This window comes from Lolium rigidum, chromosome 3, assembly GCF_022539505.1.
Source record: "Lolium rigidum isolate FL_2022 chromosome 3, APGP_CSIRO_Lrig_0.1, whole genome shotgun sequence".
In the NCBI taxonomy this organism is placed as follows: domain Eukaryota; kingdom Viridiplantae; phylum Streptophyta; class Magnoliopsida; order Poales; family Poaceae; genus Lolium; species Lolium rigidum.
In genome coordinates this window covers 311,308,411-311,322,739 of record NC_061510.1, presented here as the reverse complement: position 1 = coordinate 311,322,739, position 14,329 = coordinate 311,308,411, and the positions used below count along the sequence as shown (strand labels likewise).

General features: G+C 48.5%; 1 protein-coding gene across 1 annotated transcript; it reads left to right on the top strand.

Moving 5' to 3' along the window:
• Window positions 1-9,943: 9,943 nt before the first annotated feature.
• LOC124699860 (protein JINGUBANG-like) lies at window positions 9,944-11,661 on the top strand. The gene has a single exon (XM_047232090.1). The coding sequence runs from the start codon at window positions 10,067-10,069 to the stop codon at window positions 11,486-11,488; it is 1,422 nt and encodes a 473-aa protein (XP_047088046.1). The 5' UTR covers window positions 9,944-10,066; the 3' UTR covers window positions 11,489-11,661.
• The last annotated feature ends 2,668 nt before the right edge of the window (window positions 11,662-14,329 follow it).

Below are 14,329 nucleotides of genomic sequence, written 5' to 3'. Positions count from 1 at the left end.
ACGATGGATGGATGCCACGTGGCAGGTGCACGTAAGAAGATCAGTGCTAGCAGTAGCAGAACCTACCAATGGCGACGACGCCTCAACGTCGACGTCACGTGTGCGCCGGCGACGGGCCATGTCAGGTTCCTGTCTGACCAAAGGGCTAAGAAGAGTGCACCTGTTGAAGTGGTGGTTATTAGTCCTTAAGATTAGTATTTAATTCCTTGTTATTTAGCTGATGCTTTATTAGAATTGTAATGGCAAACTTAAGCTTGAGCCTGCCCTATCTATATAAGGGGCAGGTGGGGTGGCTGGGAGGATCAAGCATAATACAATATCTCTACTTTATTTGTTGTCTCCTTCCTTCCCCAGTCGACGGTCTGAGCCCGGGGTGCTCATTCTTCTCTCCTCCTTCCTTTTTCTGCCGATCGTCGGTGTCCTCCATCAGGGACCTGACAAAGTGGTATCAGAGCCAGGTTCCTCCGGCCACCGCACCGGCGGCGCGCCCTCCCTCCCTCCCAAAACCTCTTCCAGCCTCTCCCGCCGCACCCCGTTCCCTGAACCAGCGCCTAGCATCCCGCAGCAATCCGCCGCCGCGTATCACCTTTCCCGCAGCACCCCGCCGTGGCGTATCACGCCAATCCCACCCAGCCGCGACACCAACCGCTGCTCCCCGCGCCAAAAGCGCCCACCTTGCGGCTCCAGCAACCGCACCGCGCGCCGGACCGTCCCGCGCCGCCGCGACCATGTCGCACCGCTCCAGGTCGGGCTCCCGCACAAGCCGCGACGGGCCCATTATCCGCTCGGCCTCATCAACCGACGCGGAAATCGCCGCGCTGCGCTCGCAGCAGCGGGCCGACCGCGACGCGCGCTCCGTCGGGCGCCGGCTACAGAAGCACCAAGCGGAGACGGCCGCGTCCATCGGCGCCGTGCGGAACCAGATGGAGACGATGGCGCAGCTGCAGACGCAGATGGCCGCGATGATGACGCACATGCAGGCCAGCCTCGACCGTCTTGCGTCGGACGAAGGTACGATCACCACCGCACCCCCTCCCGCGTCCTCCCGTACGTTCTACTCGCCACCATCTCGACCAAGCTCCACACTTTCTCCCATTCCGGAGGTGTCAACTCCCCTACCCACTCCCTACTCCGCCAATCCACCACCTTTCCCACCGAATTTGGGTCAATTCGCCCCGTCACAGCTTCCACTACAACCATGCACCCAAGGTGTTCGACACAAAGCCGCGGCCTTTACATACACCGCTCCAATCACCTCTACTGCAGCTGCTTCGTCTTCCCAAAACCACATCAGCCAACACACCACACCAACCTCCCAGCCTCAGTACTACCAGCAAGATCTTCCTCACAACCAAATACTCCCAGCTCAACAAGACACACGAGCCTACAGTCAAAACCACAATCGACAAAACACCTCTTACACACCCACCACACCTCCAGATACCTTCCAGCCAAGACGGTCAAATGACCTCCCTCCAAATAGCACCTATCCCAACAACACCAACTACCAGCTAGAACCACAAATTCGCACACCACATGTGGAGCTACCTAGTTTTCAGGGTGATAACGCCAGAGCATGGATTTTGGAAACAGAAGATATTTTCAAATTGGTGGGCATTACTGGTGAAGCTCGTGTCAAATGGGGCGTAGCACACATCCGTGGACAAGCAAAAATATGGTTGAGTAGCTCCGGATTAGATCTGCAGCAAATGTCTTGGGCAGAACTATGTCAAGTCCTAATCGAGAGATTCCCAGATACAGTGACAATCGATCCAATGGAACAGTTGCAGCAGCTGAAACAAAATACCACTGTGGAGAGTTACATCAATGGTTATGAGTCGTGGATGCAGGTTATGAAGCGAGGACGTGCATACCTGCCCCTGGAACTTCTTTGTTGACAGGTTCATCAGTGGGTTGAATGACAATATAAGGCACGCAGTACAATGCCAACGCCCAGATTCCCTTCTATCAGCTTACTGGTGTGCAAGACAGTATGAGAAGAACCACAATGCAAATGCAGTGGTAGTGAAAAGAGCTCTGCCAATGGGTCAAGCACAACAAGTACACGCAAGGAATGGTGCTCCAAGAGACAATCAACAAAGAAATGGTCCGGCCAGAGACAACCTTGTACGCAATGCAAGACCAAGAATTCCTCGTCCCTGCTGGTATTGTCCAGAAAATTATGTCCCTGGACATAGGTGTCCCAATATGCAGCGAGCTATAAATATGTTGATTATGCAAGAGTATCCTGATGCTGCAGAAGTAGAAAACGAGGAAGAAATACAACACTTGCTACTGGAAGCAATCCCAGCTGTAGAAGCACCAGCCATAATAGCACAAGAAGCACAGGCACAACATGTCCAACAACCAGGGGAAGATGAGGTCAACATGATGGAAATTTCTGCGGCAGCATACAATGGTTCAGCGGGGAAGTCGACAATATCCCTTCTCATCCATGTGAATGGAGTTCCAGCTATTGCTCTAGCTGACACAGGTAGCACCAACACCTTCTTGGACAAACAATTTGTAATGGACCACAATATCAACACTACACCAATGCCAGCAAGAAGAGTGAGAGTAGCAGGTGGTGGGATTTTGATTTCGGATGCTATCGTATATAACCACCAATTTCTGATCCATGGCAAAGCATTCCAAGCTGATTTCCGTGTGTTGGAACTTGGAGGATCTGATGCAATCCTAGGGGTAAATTGGTTCAAGCTGCATAATCCGGTCACATTTGACTTCATTGAGAGGACCTTGACAATTGGATCAGATGGACAAACTCACACATTCACTGACCATCTGGTCCCAAATGAGGATTTGATGGTATCAGCTCTGGAATGTACCAAACTACTAAAAGACAATGCAACCGGTTACATCTTACACAGCATGGAGGAGGTCAGAGCAACATTAACAGAATTGGAGACCACAACAACACCTAGTGAATTCCAAGAAATACTGCAGGCCTTCTCTGATGTATTTGCTGAACCAGAAGGGTTGCCTCCACATCGCAGTGCTGATCATACAATACCCCTGCTGCCAGGATCCAAGCCCCCAAATATCAGACCCTACATGATGTCTCACAATCAGAAAAATACGATTGAAACCATCATCACTCAAATGCTGAGAAATAAAGAAATTCAAGCAAGCAACAGTCCTTTCTCCTCCCCAGTTATCTTGGTGAAGAAAAAGGATAAAAGTTGGAGATTGTGTGTTGATTTTCGCGGCTTAAACGAGCTGACCATCAAAAACAAATTCCCAATACCAGTGATCGAAGACCTCCTTGATGAGCTACATGGAGCAACAATTTTCTCCAAGCTGGACCTGCGTTCGGGATACCACCAAATCAGAATGAAAGAAGAAGATGTGCACAAGACGGCCTTCTCCACTCATTTAGGCCATAACGAATATCGTGTGATGCCCTTCGGGTTGAGCAATGCCCCGGCTACCTTCCAGCAACTAATGAATACCATCTTCGCCAAGCACCTCAGGAAGTTTGTCCTTGTGTTCTTCGACGACATCTTGGTCTATAGCACAAACACAGAGCAACACAAAAAGCACCTAACAACGGTGTTACAGATCCTCCGAGAAAACCAGCTCAAGGCCAAGCTAACAAAATGCACATTTGGACAACATCAAGTGGAGTATTTAGGTCATATCATATCAGGCCAGGGAGTGGCAACAGACCCCTCCAAGATCAAGGATATTCTGGAATGGAAGACACCAAAATCTCTGAAGCAATTGCGTGGATTTCTAGGCTTAACAGGATACTACCGCAGATTCATCCAGGGATATGCCAACTTGTGCCAACCATCGTACCGATCATCGAAAAGGACAGTTTTACTTGGGGTACCATTCAGGAAGAAGCTTTTGCTAAACTTAAGCAAATAATGGCACATCCACCACTGCTCAGACTTCCAAACTTCACCATTCCTTTCATATTGGAAACGGATGCATGCAAATCCGGATTGGGAGCAGTACTAATGCAAGAAGGCAGACCTATAGCTTTTTATAGCCAATGTCTGGGCCCTAAAACAAATGCACAATCAGTCTATGAGAAGGAGGCTTTAGCTGTGCTCCATGCATTGAAGAAGTGGCGTCATTACTTCTTGGGCAACCAGCTCATTATCAAGACAGATCAGCAGGCCCTCAAATACTTGGGAAGCCAGAGACTTATTGAGGGGATACAACATAAATTAATGCTGAAACTGCTGGAATTTGACTACAAGATTGAATACAAAAAAGGAAAAGAAAACAAAGTTGCAGATGCATTATCAAGGCAATTTCAAGATGAAGAGATTGGTGAAAATAGTAACCTGACAGCTTGCCAGCAGATATCTGTCTCCATTCCAACTTGGTTACAAGAAGTACAAGACTCCTATGCTGGGGATGCACATTGCATCAGGCTTCTTTAGGACCTGACACTGAATGCAAACAGCCATGCAAATTTCACCATGCAATCCGGCATACTGCGCTTCAAGGGCAAAATTTATATTGGCAACTCTACCAACCTGAGAGAAAAGGTGTTCGATACATTTCATTCATCACTCTTTGGTGGCCATTCCGGAGTGAAAGTAACCTTGCACAAGATCCAATAAGTGTTCTATTGGCCGAACCTCAAGAACGACATCGCCACCAAGATATCAGCCTGCCCAATATGTCAAATATCAAAGACAGAAAAGCTGCCGTATCCGGGACTACTCCAACCTTTACCAGTACCAACACAGAAATGGTGCGCCATAAGTATGGACTTCATATCTGGCCTACCCAAGTCAAGAGGAAAAGAAGTGATATTGGTGGTGGTTGATCGCTTAACCAAGTACGCCCACTTTATCCCATTAGCCCACCCATATACAGTCCACACGGTGGCAGAGGTGTTCATGTCCCACATCATCAAGCTTCATGGACCACCGACAAGTATAGTCAGTGATAGGGATCCCATTTTCACAAGCAAGTTATGGAAGGACCTATTTGCAACATTCAACACCAAATTGAACTATAGCACAACATATCACCCTGAATCGGATGGTCAGACCGAAAGGGTGAACCAGTGCCTTGAGCAATACCTGAGATGTATGGTGTTTCAACAGCCCAAAAAATGGTGTGACTGGCTTCCAGCAGCTGAGTGGTGGTATAATTGCTCCTTCCACTCATCTATCAACATGAGTCCCTTCCAGGCCCTGTATGAATACCCACCTCCCTTGTTGCAAAACATTCCAGTACCATTGGAACTACAGCAAGAAGTGGTTATCGACGATCTGGAAAAAGGGAACATGGTCACCTTGTTGCAACAAAACTTGGCCAAAGCACAGCTGAGGATGAAGAAATACGCTGATGCCAAGAGAATGGAAAGAACATTCGAGCTTGGGGACTTTGTTTACCTCAAGATGAAACCATACAGGGAAACAGCTCTAGGACTGCAGAATCCACCTAAGCTAGCTCCAAAATGGTATGGCCCTTTCAAGATAGTGAAGAAAGTTGGGGCAGTTTCCTACCAACTTCACCTCCCAGAAAACTGCAAACTCCATGATGTCTTCCATGTTAGCCACCTGAAGGAACACATCGGCCCCAAAGCAGTTCCGAATCCCACTCTTCCTATGGTCACTGACACGAGCAAGGTAAAATTTGCTCCCCGGCAATTCTCCAACGCCGCATTGTGCCTCGTTCAGCTGGAGAGTATGATGTGCCAATTGCACAGTGGTTAATACATTGGGAAACAATGACACAAGATGAAGCAACTTGGGAAGATGCATCATTCATTCAGCAGACATTTCCAGAATTTCAGCCCCGAGGTCTCGTGCTTGAGAGGAGGGCTCTGTCAGGTCCCTGTCTGACCAAAGGGCTAAGAAGAGTGCACCTGTTGAAGTGGTGGTTATTAGTCCTTAAGATTAGTATTTAATTCCTTGTTATTTAGCTGATGCTTTATTAGAATTGTAATGGCAAACTTAAGCTTGAGCCTGCCCTATCTATATAAGGGGCAGGTGGGGTGGCTGGGAGGATCAAGCATAATATAATATCTCTACTTTATTTGTTGTCTCCTTCCTTCCCCAGTCGACGGTCTGAGCCCGGGGTGCTCATTCTTCTCTCCTCCTTCCTTTTTCTGCCGATCGTCGGTGTCCTCCATCAGGGACCTGACAGGCCAGGTGTCCCCTGTTTCATGCAGATGCAGGGTATCGAGCCGTCGCGCCGGAACGAGAAATTTGGCCACGAGTTAGCTGAGACTGAGATATGATATGACACGGTACGTAGTGCCGCTACCTAGATAGGCAAAGGATGATGGATATATTGGCTATTATTTCCGCCCTCGTGATTGCTTTCTGTCGAGCTAGATCGACGACGTGATTGCCCCAACTGTACGCTTAACTCTCCTGCTCTAAAATGGTGAGCTGACGAAACCAAAATGATGTATCACATGGCAAGTAGGAGTACACGTATTGTTGATTGAAAGTAACTTCAGATCCTGATCTCGGTTTTCCTTTTCTGGAGGCAAGGAGAACATGAGCACATTTGTGTATCATACAGGGTAGTTATTGCGCAGGCAGGCTGCTAGAGCAAGCAGAACGCCACCTGATCGAAGTTATCTCTAACAGAAGAGTACAAACCTATATATTGCATCCTTTTCCTTTTCATAGGATGCATGCATGCATTTCACCGACCAGGACGTGAGCCAAATGTTGCACTCGAGTAACTATTTGTTGAATGACCGTGTTCATAGTACTTTGTCTACCAAAAAATTTAATGTGAGCTTGAGCTTCAGGTGACCCATTTTTTGAACATCTGAAAATTGTATTTCAAAGTTTCAAATATATATATATATAACTGGATACGGGTGATTTTTTAATAATACATTTTTTCTTTATTTTCAGAAATAATACTCGATTTCAAAATTTTCCACAAATAATACACCGTCGGGGACTAGTACCCCGATTAGAAGGTATCGGGGTAACGCACCCCGAGTAGCAGTGAATCTGCGTGGAGCCCATCCCAATTGAAAGTAGTTGGGTTTCTCTACCCCAGTTGGAAGTAGTTGGGTTCCTCTACCTCAATTGGAAGTAATTGGGTTCCTCTACCACGAGCAGTGGAAAAAATTGGGTTCCTCCGCCCCAATTGGAAGAAATCGGGTTCCTCTACCCCGATTAGTGCAAAAAGCTGAGAACAGCCCCACGCGGTGCAGAGAATTAGAGGAACTCGGGTAGCCTATCCCGACTACCTCTAATCTTGTTCGCTGTTACCGATTCCTTCTAATCGGGGTACGTGTTCCCGACAGTGTATTATTCATGACAAAGATTGAAACCGAGTATTATTTCTGGAAATAACGAAAAAATGTATTATTTTTTAAAAAATCCGTTAAGGTTGTATCCTATGAGCATATAAAATATCAATGTGGAATATCTTGTATACTCTTGTTAGGTAAAAAAATCGATTCAATAATAAACATATTCGATGCACGATATGCAAACATGCAATGGAATTAGATAAAATAAGTGTCTGCCTCACATAGGTGGATTAACTTCTAAAATGTTGAAAATTGCTAGCTAAGGCGTGTACAATTTTAACATTTAAAATTGACTATTAGATGGAGTCCATACAATCCCATAATAAATACCGGAAGGTTAATTCAATTTTGTCCAAATTTAAACTATACCCCCGAGACTTATTATGGATCGAAGGGAGTACTATATTTTGTAAATTGTTTTAAACTTAATTCTCAGTCGACTGTCTAACTTTTGAAATGTTGATTTATGCTAATGAGTCGCGACATGGGCTGCATGGGGTTGGAGCCGAAATTTTATTACTTGCACATTAGTTGCAACACACAAAGTGCCCCCACGCTGTTTCTTCCACATTTGTGTTATTCATGATTTGCAACATTGATTGTACCTGAGATTGTGTGACACCACGTAGCTGACAATTAAGTTAATTTCTGTCGGTTGGGATACTTTTTTGCGAAAATCCATCGATCTATTCGTACTCATTAACAATAGTACAAGAGAACCCAAAAGTAAAAAAAGTTACAAGCACGTCCTTGGACCCTAGTAACGAGTAGAAACACTTGAACGGGTCGAAGGCGCGCCGCTGTCCTATACCCTCTGTCACTGGAACCGGGAAAGCTTGTCGCAGGAGAGAGAAGTCATCCTGCTAAGGACCTAATGGACCAACACACGAGAGAAGGAACCATCACCTATGAAGAGAAGCGCAGATCAGAAACAACACCACCAAATTCAAAGAAAATTCGACGAAGACACACCTGCATACGTCCTCTAGCAATGCTAGAAGCACCGCCGAGACGGGAGCTAGATGGGGAGGACATTCTTTCATCTTCAACGAATCACCACCGCCATGCCTCCCTGAGTAGGACATAAACCCTAAGCAGACCGAGTAAAACATCAAAAAATGGACCCGTCCGGACGACAATGATCGGGAGCCACCGCACCTTCATGGCCCTAAGGCCACAAGACGCGAGGCGAGGAAGTCCTAGACCACCTGAGTATATATCGGGAATGAACAAGTACCGTTTAGCAAATACTACCTATTTCTGTTTGTCGCCAGTCAGTTGAGAATTAATAACTCTGTTTTTTTTGAAAGTATTGTGTGATTTATTTTTCTTGAATGGGGATGTTCCGGCCTCTGCATCAATTATCAATTGATGCACGCAATCAAGTTTTTATTACGAAGTTTTCATGTAACACGTGATTCTAAATTATTAAATAAAATAAACCTTTGCTCTAAAGAATATTCTCTAAAGAATATTCTTGAGCATTAGTACTATTCTTTTAAACAAATGAAAGCGTGGGGATCTTGGTCCCGTTCTTGCGGTATGAAACGGAATTAACACAGGAGCCCCATATATATAGACCACATGTTTAATTCGTTAATGGAAACCTTTGTTACCGGAAGCAACTCGCATGCACCGTCCTTCTTGATACGTGCGTACGGTCCAGTATGGACGCCCCATGGCGGCGGTCATGTTTGGCACCACATGGGCGCAACGTTACTACACAATCATGTGCCTTTCCGCCGTCCGCTTAGCAAATTTTGCCCGTTCGGACAAGAGCATGCACCACTTGTACACTCCATTGCCTGTTGGTAGTGTTTTTTTTTCCTATTTTAGTTTCTCTCGACACACAGAGTCAACAAGAAACAAAAGAATACTTTGTACAGTTCTCGCTATGCATGACCAAATCGGTCAAGGACAGGTACGATATAAGCTCTCCAACTGCTGTGTGACTCTATCGGATAATCAAACCAGCACGCTAAGCAAGATATCACCCATTTTGATCAAATTCTGTAAAAGTCCTCACATGGTTGATCTTTGAAATTTTCATCGAGGAGTAGCTTCATCTCACCTCTTGACACAACTTTTGTTCTCTAAGTTTCCCGTTTTAACAGTCGTAGACGATTAGATCGATGTGGGCAAGACTGGGTCCTGACAATTGGAGGTGATAAGGAATAATGCATTACTAGGGTTGTAAATTGATAGAATGGTTATGTCGCTAAATAGAGCTCCGACACCCACAGCTGATTTTAAGAAATTCTACATGTTACGATATTCGGTTTCTAAGTGGCTTGCCTTTTCTGCCCATAGAAAATGTCTCGAATTTATTAACTTTGATACGCCATTTTGTGAACTTTTTATGAATGACGTAACCATTGCCACGTGTCCCCTGTTCGGTGATCAGCCGAGAGCCCCGAGTCCGAAACCCATGCCCAATAATGAAATAAGAAAAGAAAATTTGAAGAACCGACAAAACATCAGCAAACCAAAACCCTGCCTCAAATGGAAAGGAGTGATCGAATCGGACCGCTCGATCCGGATCCACCTGTCGGAACGTCGTGGCTCCCACGGCATCGCTTCTGTCTCTCGGCGTCTCCACGCCATATATATACCGCTGCTGCCCACATCGCCTTCTCCAACCTCGCAAGCTTCTTCCTCTCCCTCGCGATCGAGCTCCTTCTCCCTTTCGGTCTCGGCCTTCCTTGCGACGTAGGACATCCCATATTCGAGTCGGCTCGCTCGCCATAAAAGGACGCAAATCCAACAGCTGATCGATCAAACATCATCGTCATGGGCAACCACCAGAAGCTCCTCCACTTCTTCCGCCAAGACCCGGCCTGCTCGCCGAGGTCCTTCTCCTCCTCCTCAACCTCCGTCTCCGACGACGACGGCCACAGCTGCTCCTCCTACGCCACCACGGACGGGGACGCCTCGCCCACCACGTCGCGCTACGCCTCCTCCACCCCGCCCACGCCAAAGTCGCCGTGGTCGCACTTCCCGGGCCTCGGCTCCTCCACCGAACCCGGCGCGACGGGCCTCATCGCGTCACTGGTCAAGGAGGACGGGCACGTCTACTCCCTGGCAGCCACCGGCAACGTCCTCTACACCGGCACCGACTCCCGCAACGTGCGCGTGTGGCGCGACAACCGCGAGCTCGCGGGATCCTTCCGGACGGCGAGCGGCCTCGTCAAGGCGATCGTCGTCGCAGCCGACGGCCGCATCTTCACCGGCCACCAGGACGGCAAGGTGCGCGTGTGGCGCGCGGACGACGCGGCAAGCCCCGCCGCGCACCGCCAGGTGGGCTCGCTCCCCAGGCTCGCCGACTACCTCCGGAGCGCCGTCAACCCGGCCGGCTACGTCCACACGGAGCGCAAGGGGCGCAAACGCGCGGTCTGGCTCCGGCACTCGGACGCCGTGTCCTCCCTCAGCCTCGACGAGGGCGCCGGGCTGCTCTACTCGGCGTCCTGGGACAGGACCTTCAAGGTGTGGCGCGTGTCCGACTCCAAGTGCCTCGAGTCCGTGCGCGCGCACGACGACGCCGTCAACACCGTCGCCGCCGCCGGGTTCGACAGCGTCGTGTTCACCGGGTCCGCCGACGGGACCGTCAAGGTGTGGCGGCGGGAGATGTCCGCGAAGGGCGGCGGCGCCACGAAGCATGTCCTGGAGAGGGTGCTCAGGGAGGGCGAGAGCGCGGTCACCGCGATCGCCGTGTCGCCCGAGGACCGCGTCGTGTACGTCGGTTCGTCCGATGGCTTGGTCACCTACTGGTACTGGATCGACGGCGAGGCGAGATACGGCGGCGTGCTCAAGGGACACAAGATGGCGGTCATGTGCCTCGCGGTGGCCGGCAACGTCGTCGTGAGCGGCTCGGCCGACCGGACGCTCTGCGTGTGGCGGCGCGACGGGGCAGAGCACGTCAGTCTAGCCGTGCTGGCCGGGCACACCGGACCGGTGAAGTGCGTCGCCGTGGACGAGGAGGAGCCGACCGGTTCGCGTGGAGATCGGCGGTTCGTGGTGTACAGCGGAAGCCTGGACGGGTCGGTCAAGGTGTGGCGCCTGTCTGACGCGGAGGCGCCGGTGACAGAGCAGACACATGCAGCACCGCCGCAGCCATTGCCCGTGTGGAGAGGCCAGCCGGCAGCTCCGGCGGCGTATGCGGGAGCGTGGGCGGCGTACCAGACGCCGGAGCTCAAGCGCGTGGAAGCTGCGTGATGGCGAAGGCAAGTCGTGCGTACGTGCTCGCATGGAAACAATGTGTTCGCCACACGTGTACTGTAGCAGATCGTGCTAGAAAGAGTGTATATACACAACGTAGAACATACGGTACTGGAACGAATTGTAAGTGTGTATTTTGGGGTGGGAAATGAAATGTGTGGTGGTGCGGCGGTGACTTGGTGGCAAGAGAGATCTGGTCTCTGGGCAGTTGACGGGGGAAAATGGGCGGTGGAACTGAAAGCGAAATGTCACGGGCCACGTCGAAATCCAAATTCAGTGGAAGGGCAAATGGTTTTCCGTGTGATTTTGTTTGTTGTTCCTGTGAGAATTTTGGTGCAACAAAGTTGCACAAATGGATTTTGTATATACCATCGCATATTAATCCCTCCTTTTAGTCATAATTATTGCATCTATGCTGTTTATGTGAAATAAACCATGTCACTAGATTCATAGCATAAGTATTTCTTTTGCAAATATTATATCATGCAAAGATCATGTCAGCTTTGCAGCGGCTCGCGCCTTCGGGCTCATGCGCGAGCCTCAACGATATATATTAGGGTCCTTTTTCCGTGACTTTTGCATCAAGGTAAGCCACATTGAACAAACAAAAATATCTATCTTGAAATTGAAATGAAGAGGATAGAAGATCTTGGAATGGTACACGGCGATGATTAGTACAAACATCGCACAAACAATCATTGGAACCATCGGTGGATGGGAAGAGGCGAACGCTCATTGGCTTCCTCCATTTCTTTCTCTTCACCGTCGTCCCTTTGAGAGTCGCTAGAGCATCTTTGGCTCCTCGACCTCTACTCTCCGGCAGCTCTTCCGGCTAGAGGGGATGGGGAGGGGGAGGCCGTCCCTCCTATGTACATAGTTGTATTATGTTGAAGATTATGCTTGGGAGTGGTTGTATGGTGCTATGTCGCTTCCACGTCAAGTGTCTGGGCTACTTTCGAGTTGCAGCCTGGACGAAGTGAAGCTCGGCAAGGTCTCACATGAAGGAAGAAGGAGCTTTTGGGCCAATCTAGTGGCGCCCCCCTAAATAAGCTCGGTGGTTCTCAACATCTATTTGACCTGCATCTCCTTCATCTTCTTAGGAAGGCCTGGCTACTCCAGGCATTGTGGCGCCATGGGTAGATGGAGTATGCGCGGAGATCACATCGCACCGGGGTTTCTTCGGGCCAGAGATGCCTTTGTGCGCTCGTGATTCTTCGTCATTTGATCAGTCTCTTCCTCCTTTGGAGGATCTTCGATGATCTTGGCACGTGATCCATCGATGGCGGCACCCCAAGTGGCTATGTACCCCGATGGTACTGCCGATGCCCGGACTAGATGCAGAGGTGAAGACCTAGGACTAGATTTCTTTTCCTTTGAGTGTCTTCTTTGAAAAGCTCGGGGTCCTTAGTTCACGAGGGCTGTTTTTATAAATATATATGCGCTGCTGCTTTAATGCAGTTTCTAGGCCCTTCGGTGCTATTTTCCATTTAAAAAAATATCATGTGTGTGGGATCAACTTACCCCAATGTTTTTCTGCAAAAAATATCATTATGGTCGTTTTGCAAATACTGACGTATGGATCCCTGGTGTCTAAGCCATCTGACCGACAGTTTTTTTCCCGCTTGCTTCGCCACTGGTGGGAAGTGGGAACCACACACAGAAACGGTCATTTTCTTCTGTTTCCCTGTCGAGGCTGCTCAACGGACTCCCGTGGAACAGGAGTTCGCATGGCAGCCGAGGATGCCCTGCGCAGCAGTGCAGATCGATCGGAAGCTAGCAGCGCCGACCAGCGGAGGCCGGCAGGGGCATCGTGCGAGCCACATCCATCCTTTTCAGAGACTCCGTCCGGTGGTTCAGATGTAACTTGAGGGAGACCAAGGAGCGTATCGCAAGATCAAATATCCGGCTGAGAACATGAATCGACGAACTCTCCTTTCCTGTGAACAAGCAGCGCCAGCCATTAACGAGTAGCCACCACGTCGAGGATATTTTTTGAAATCGAGGATATTGATCTGCCCGGCCGCTTCCAAGTTCCAACTGTGGGTGCGGTTTCCACGACAGAGAGGCTACACCTAGACTGAAACTTTAATATCAAGTGGAAAGAGTAGAAGCTTAGCACACGTCTTGATTTGTAGCACACGTCTTTTGATTCAACCCAAGTTAATTCGCCAAAAGAAAAAGAACCAAAGTTGCAAATCTGAATTTGAGTAGTATTTCAGTTGACCAGAAACAGGCCGGGAGATTGTGTTGAAATCATAGATATGTATTCCATCCAATCCACAACAAGTGTCGGTGTTTTAGTTCAAATTACTCATTATTGATAGGACTATAGGAGGGAGGGCTTATAGAACTAGTACTTCATCTGTCTCAAAAAGAATGTTGTAGATTTGTGTACATTGGGATGTGTCTATACATTAAATTATGTCTAGATACATCCAAATTCAATCCATGAGATTTTTTTCGGGACAGATGGAGTACTTGTCGTGATTTTAACTAAAATTTAAACTGAAACCACTATTGGTATTATTGATGGCTAGAAGTATTGGAGGTATGGAATCTAACCTTAGAATTCCTTTGGATCTCATCATTTTGTAGGGCTAGAATCCAAGAACTCATTTGTACTTACGAGGATCAACTTGTTAAGCCGCCACGGAATTGGTAGTATTAGAATCTGAATGAGAATTCCATTGATTTCATCTGACGCCCAATTTTAGTTTCTCTTGGTACGTACCCTGCCATTTCTATGGATTTGCCAAACATAATGACATGATAAATTTTATTTCATTTCTATTGTGCCAAGTGAGGTGCCAACAAACGAGGTGTTAGTGTGTTGTGACC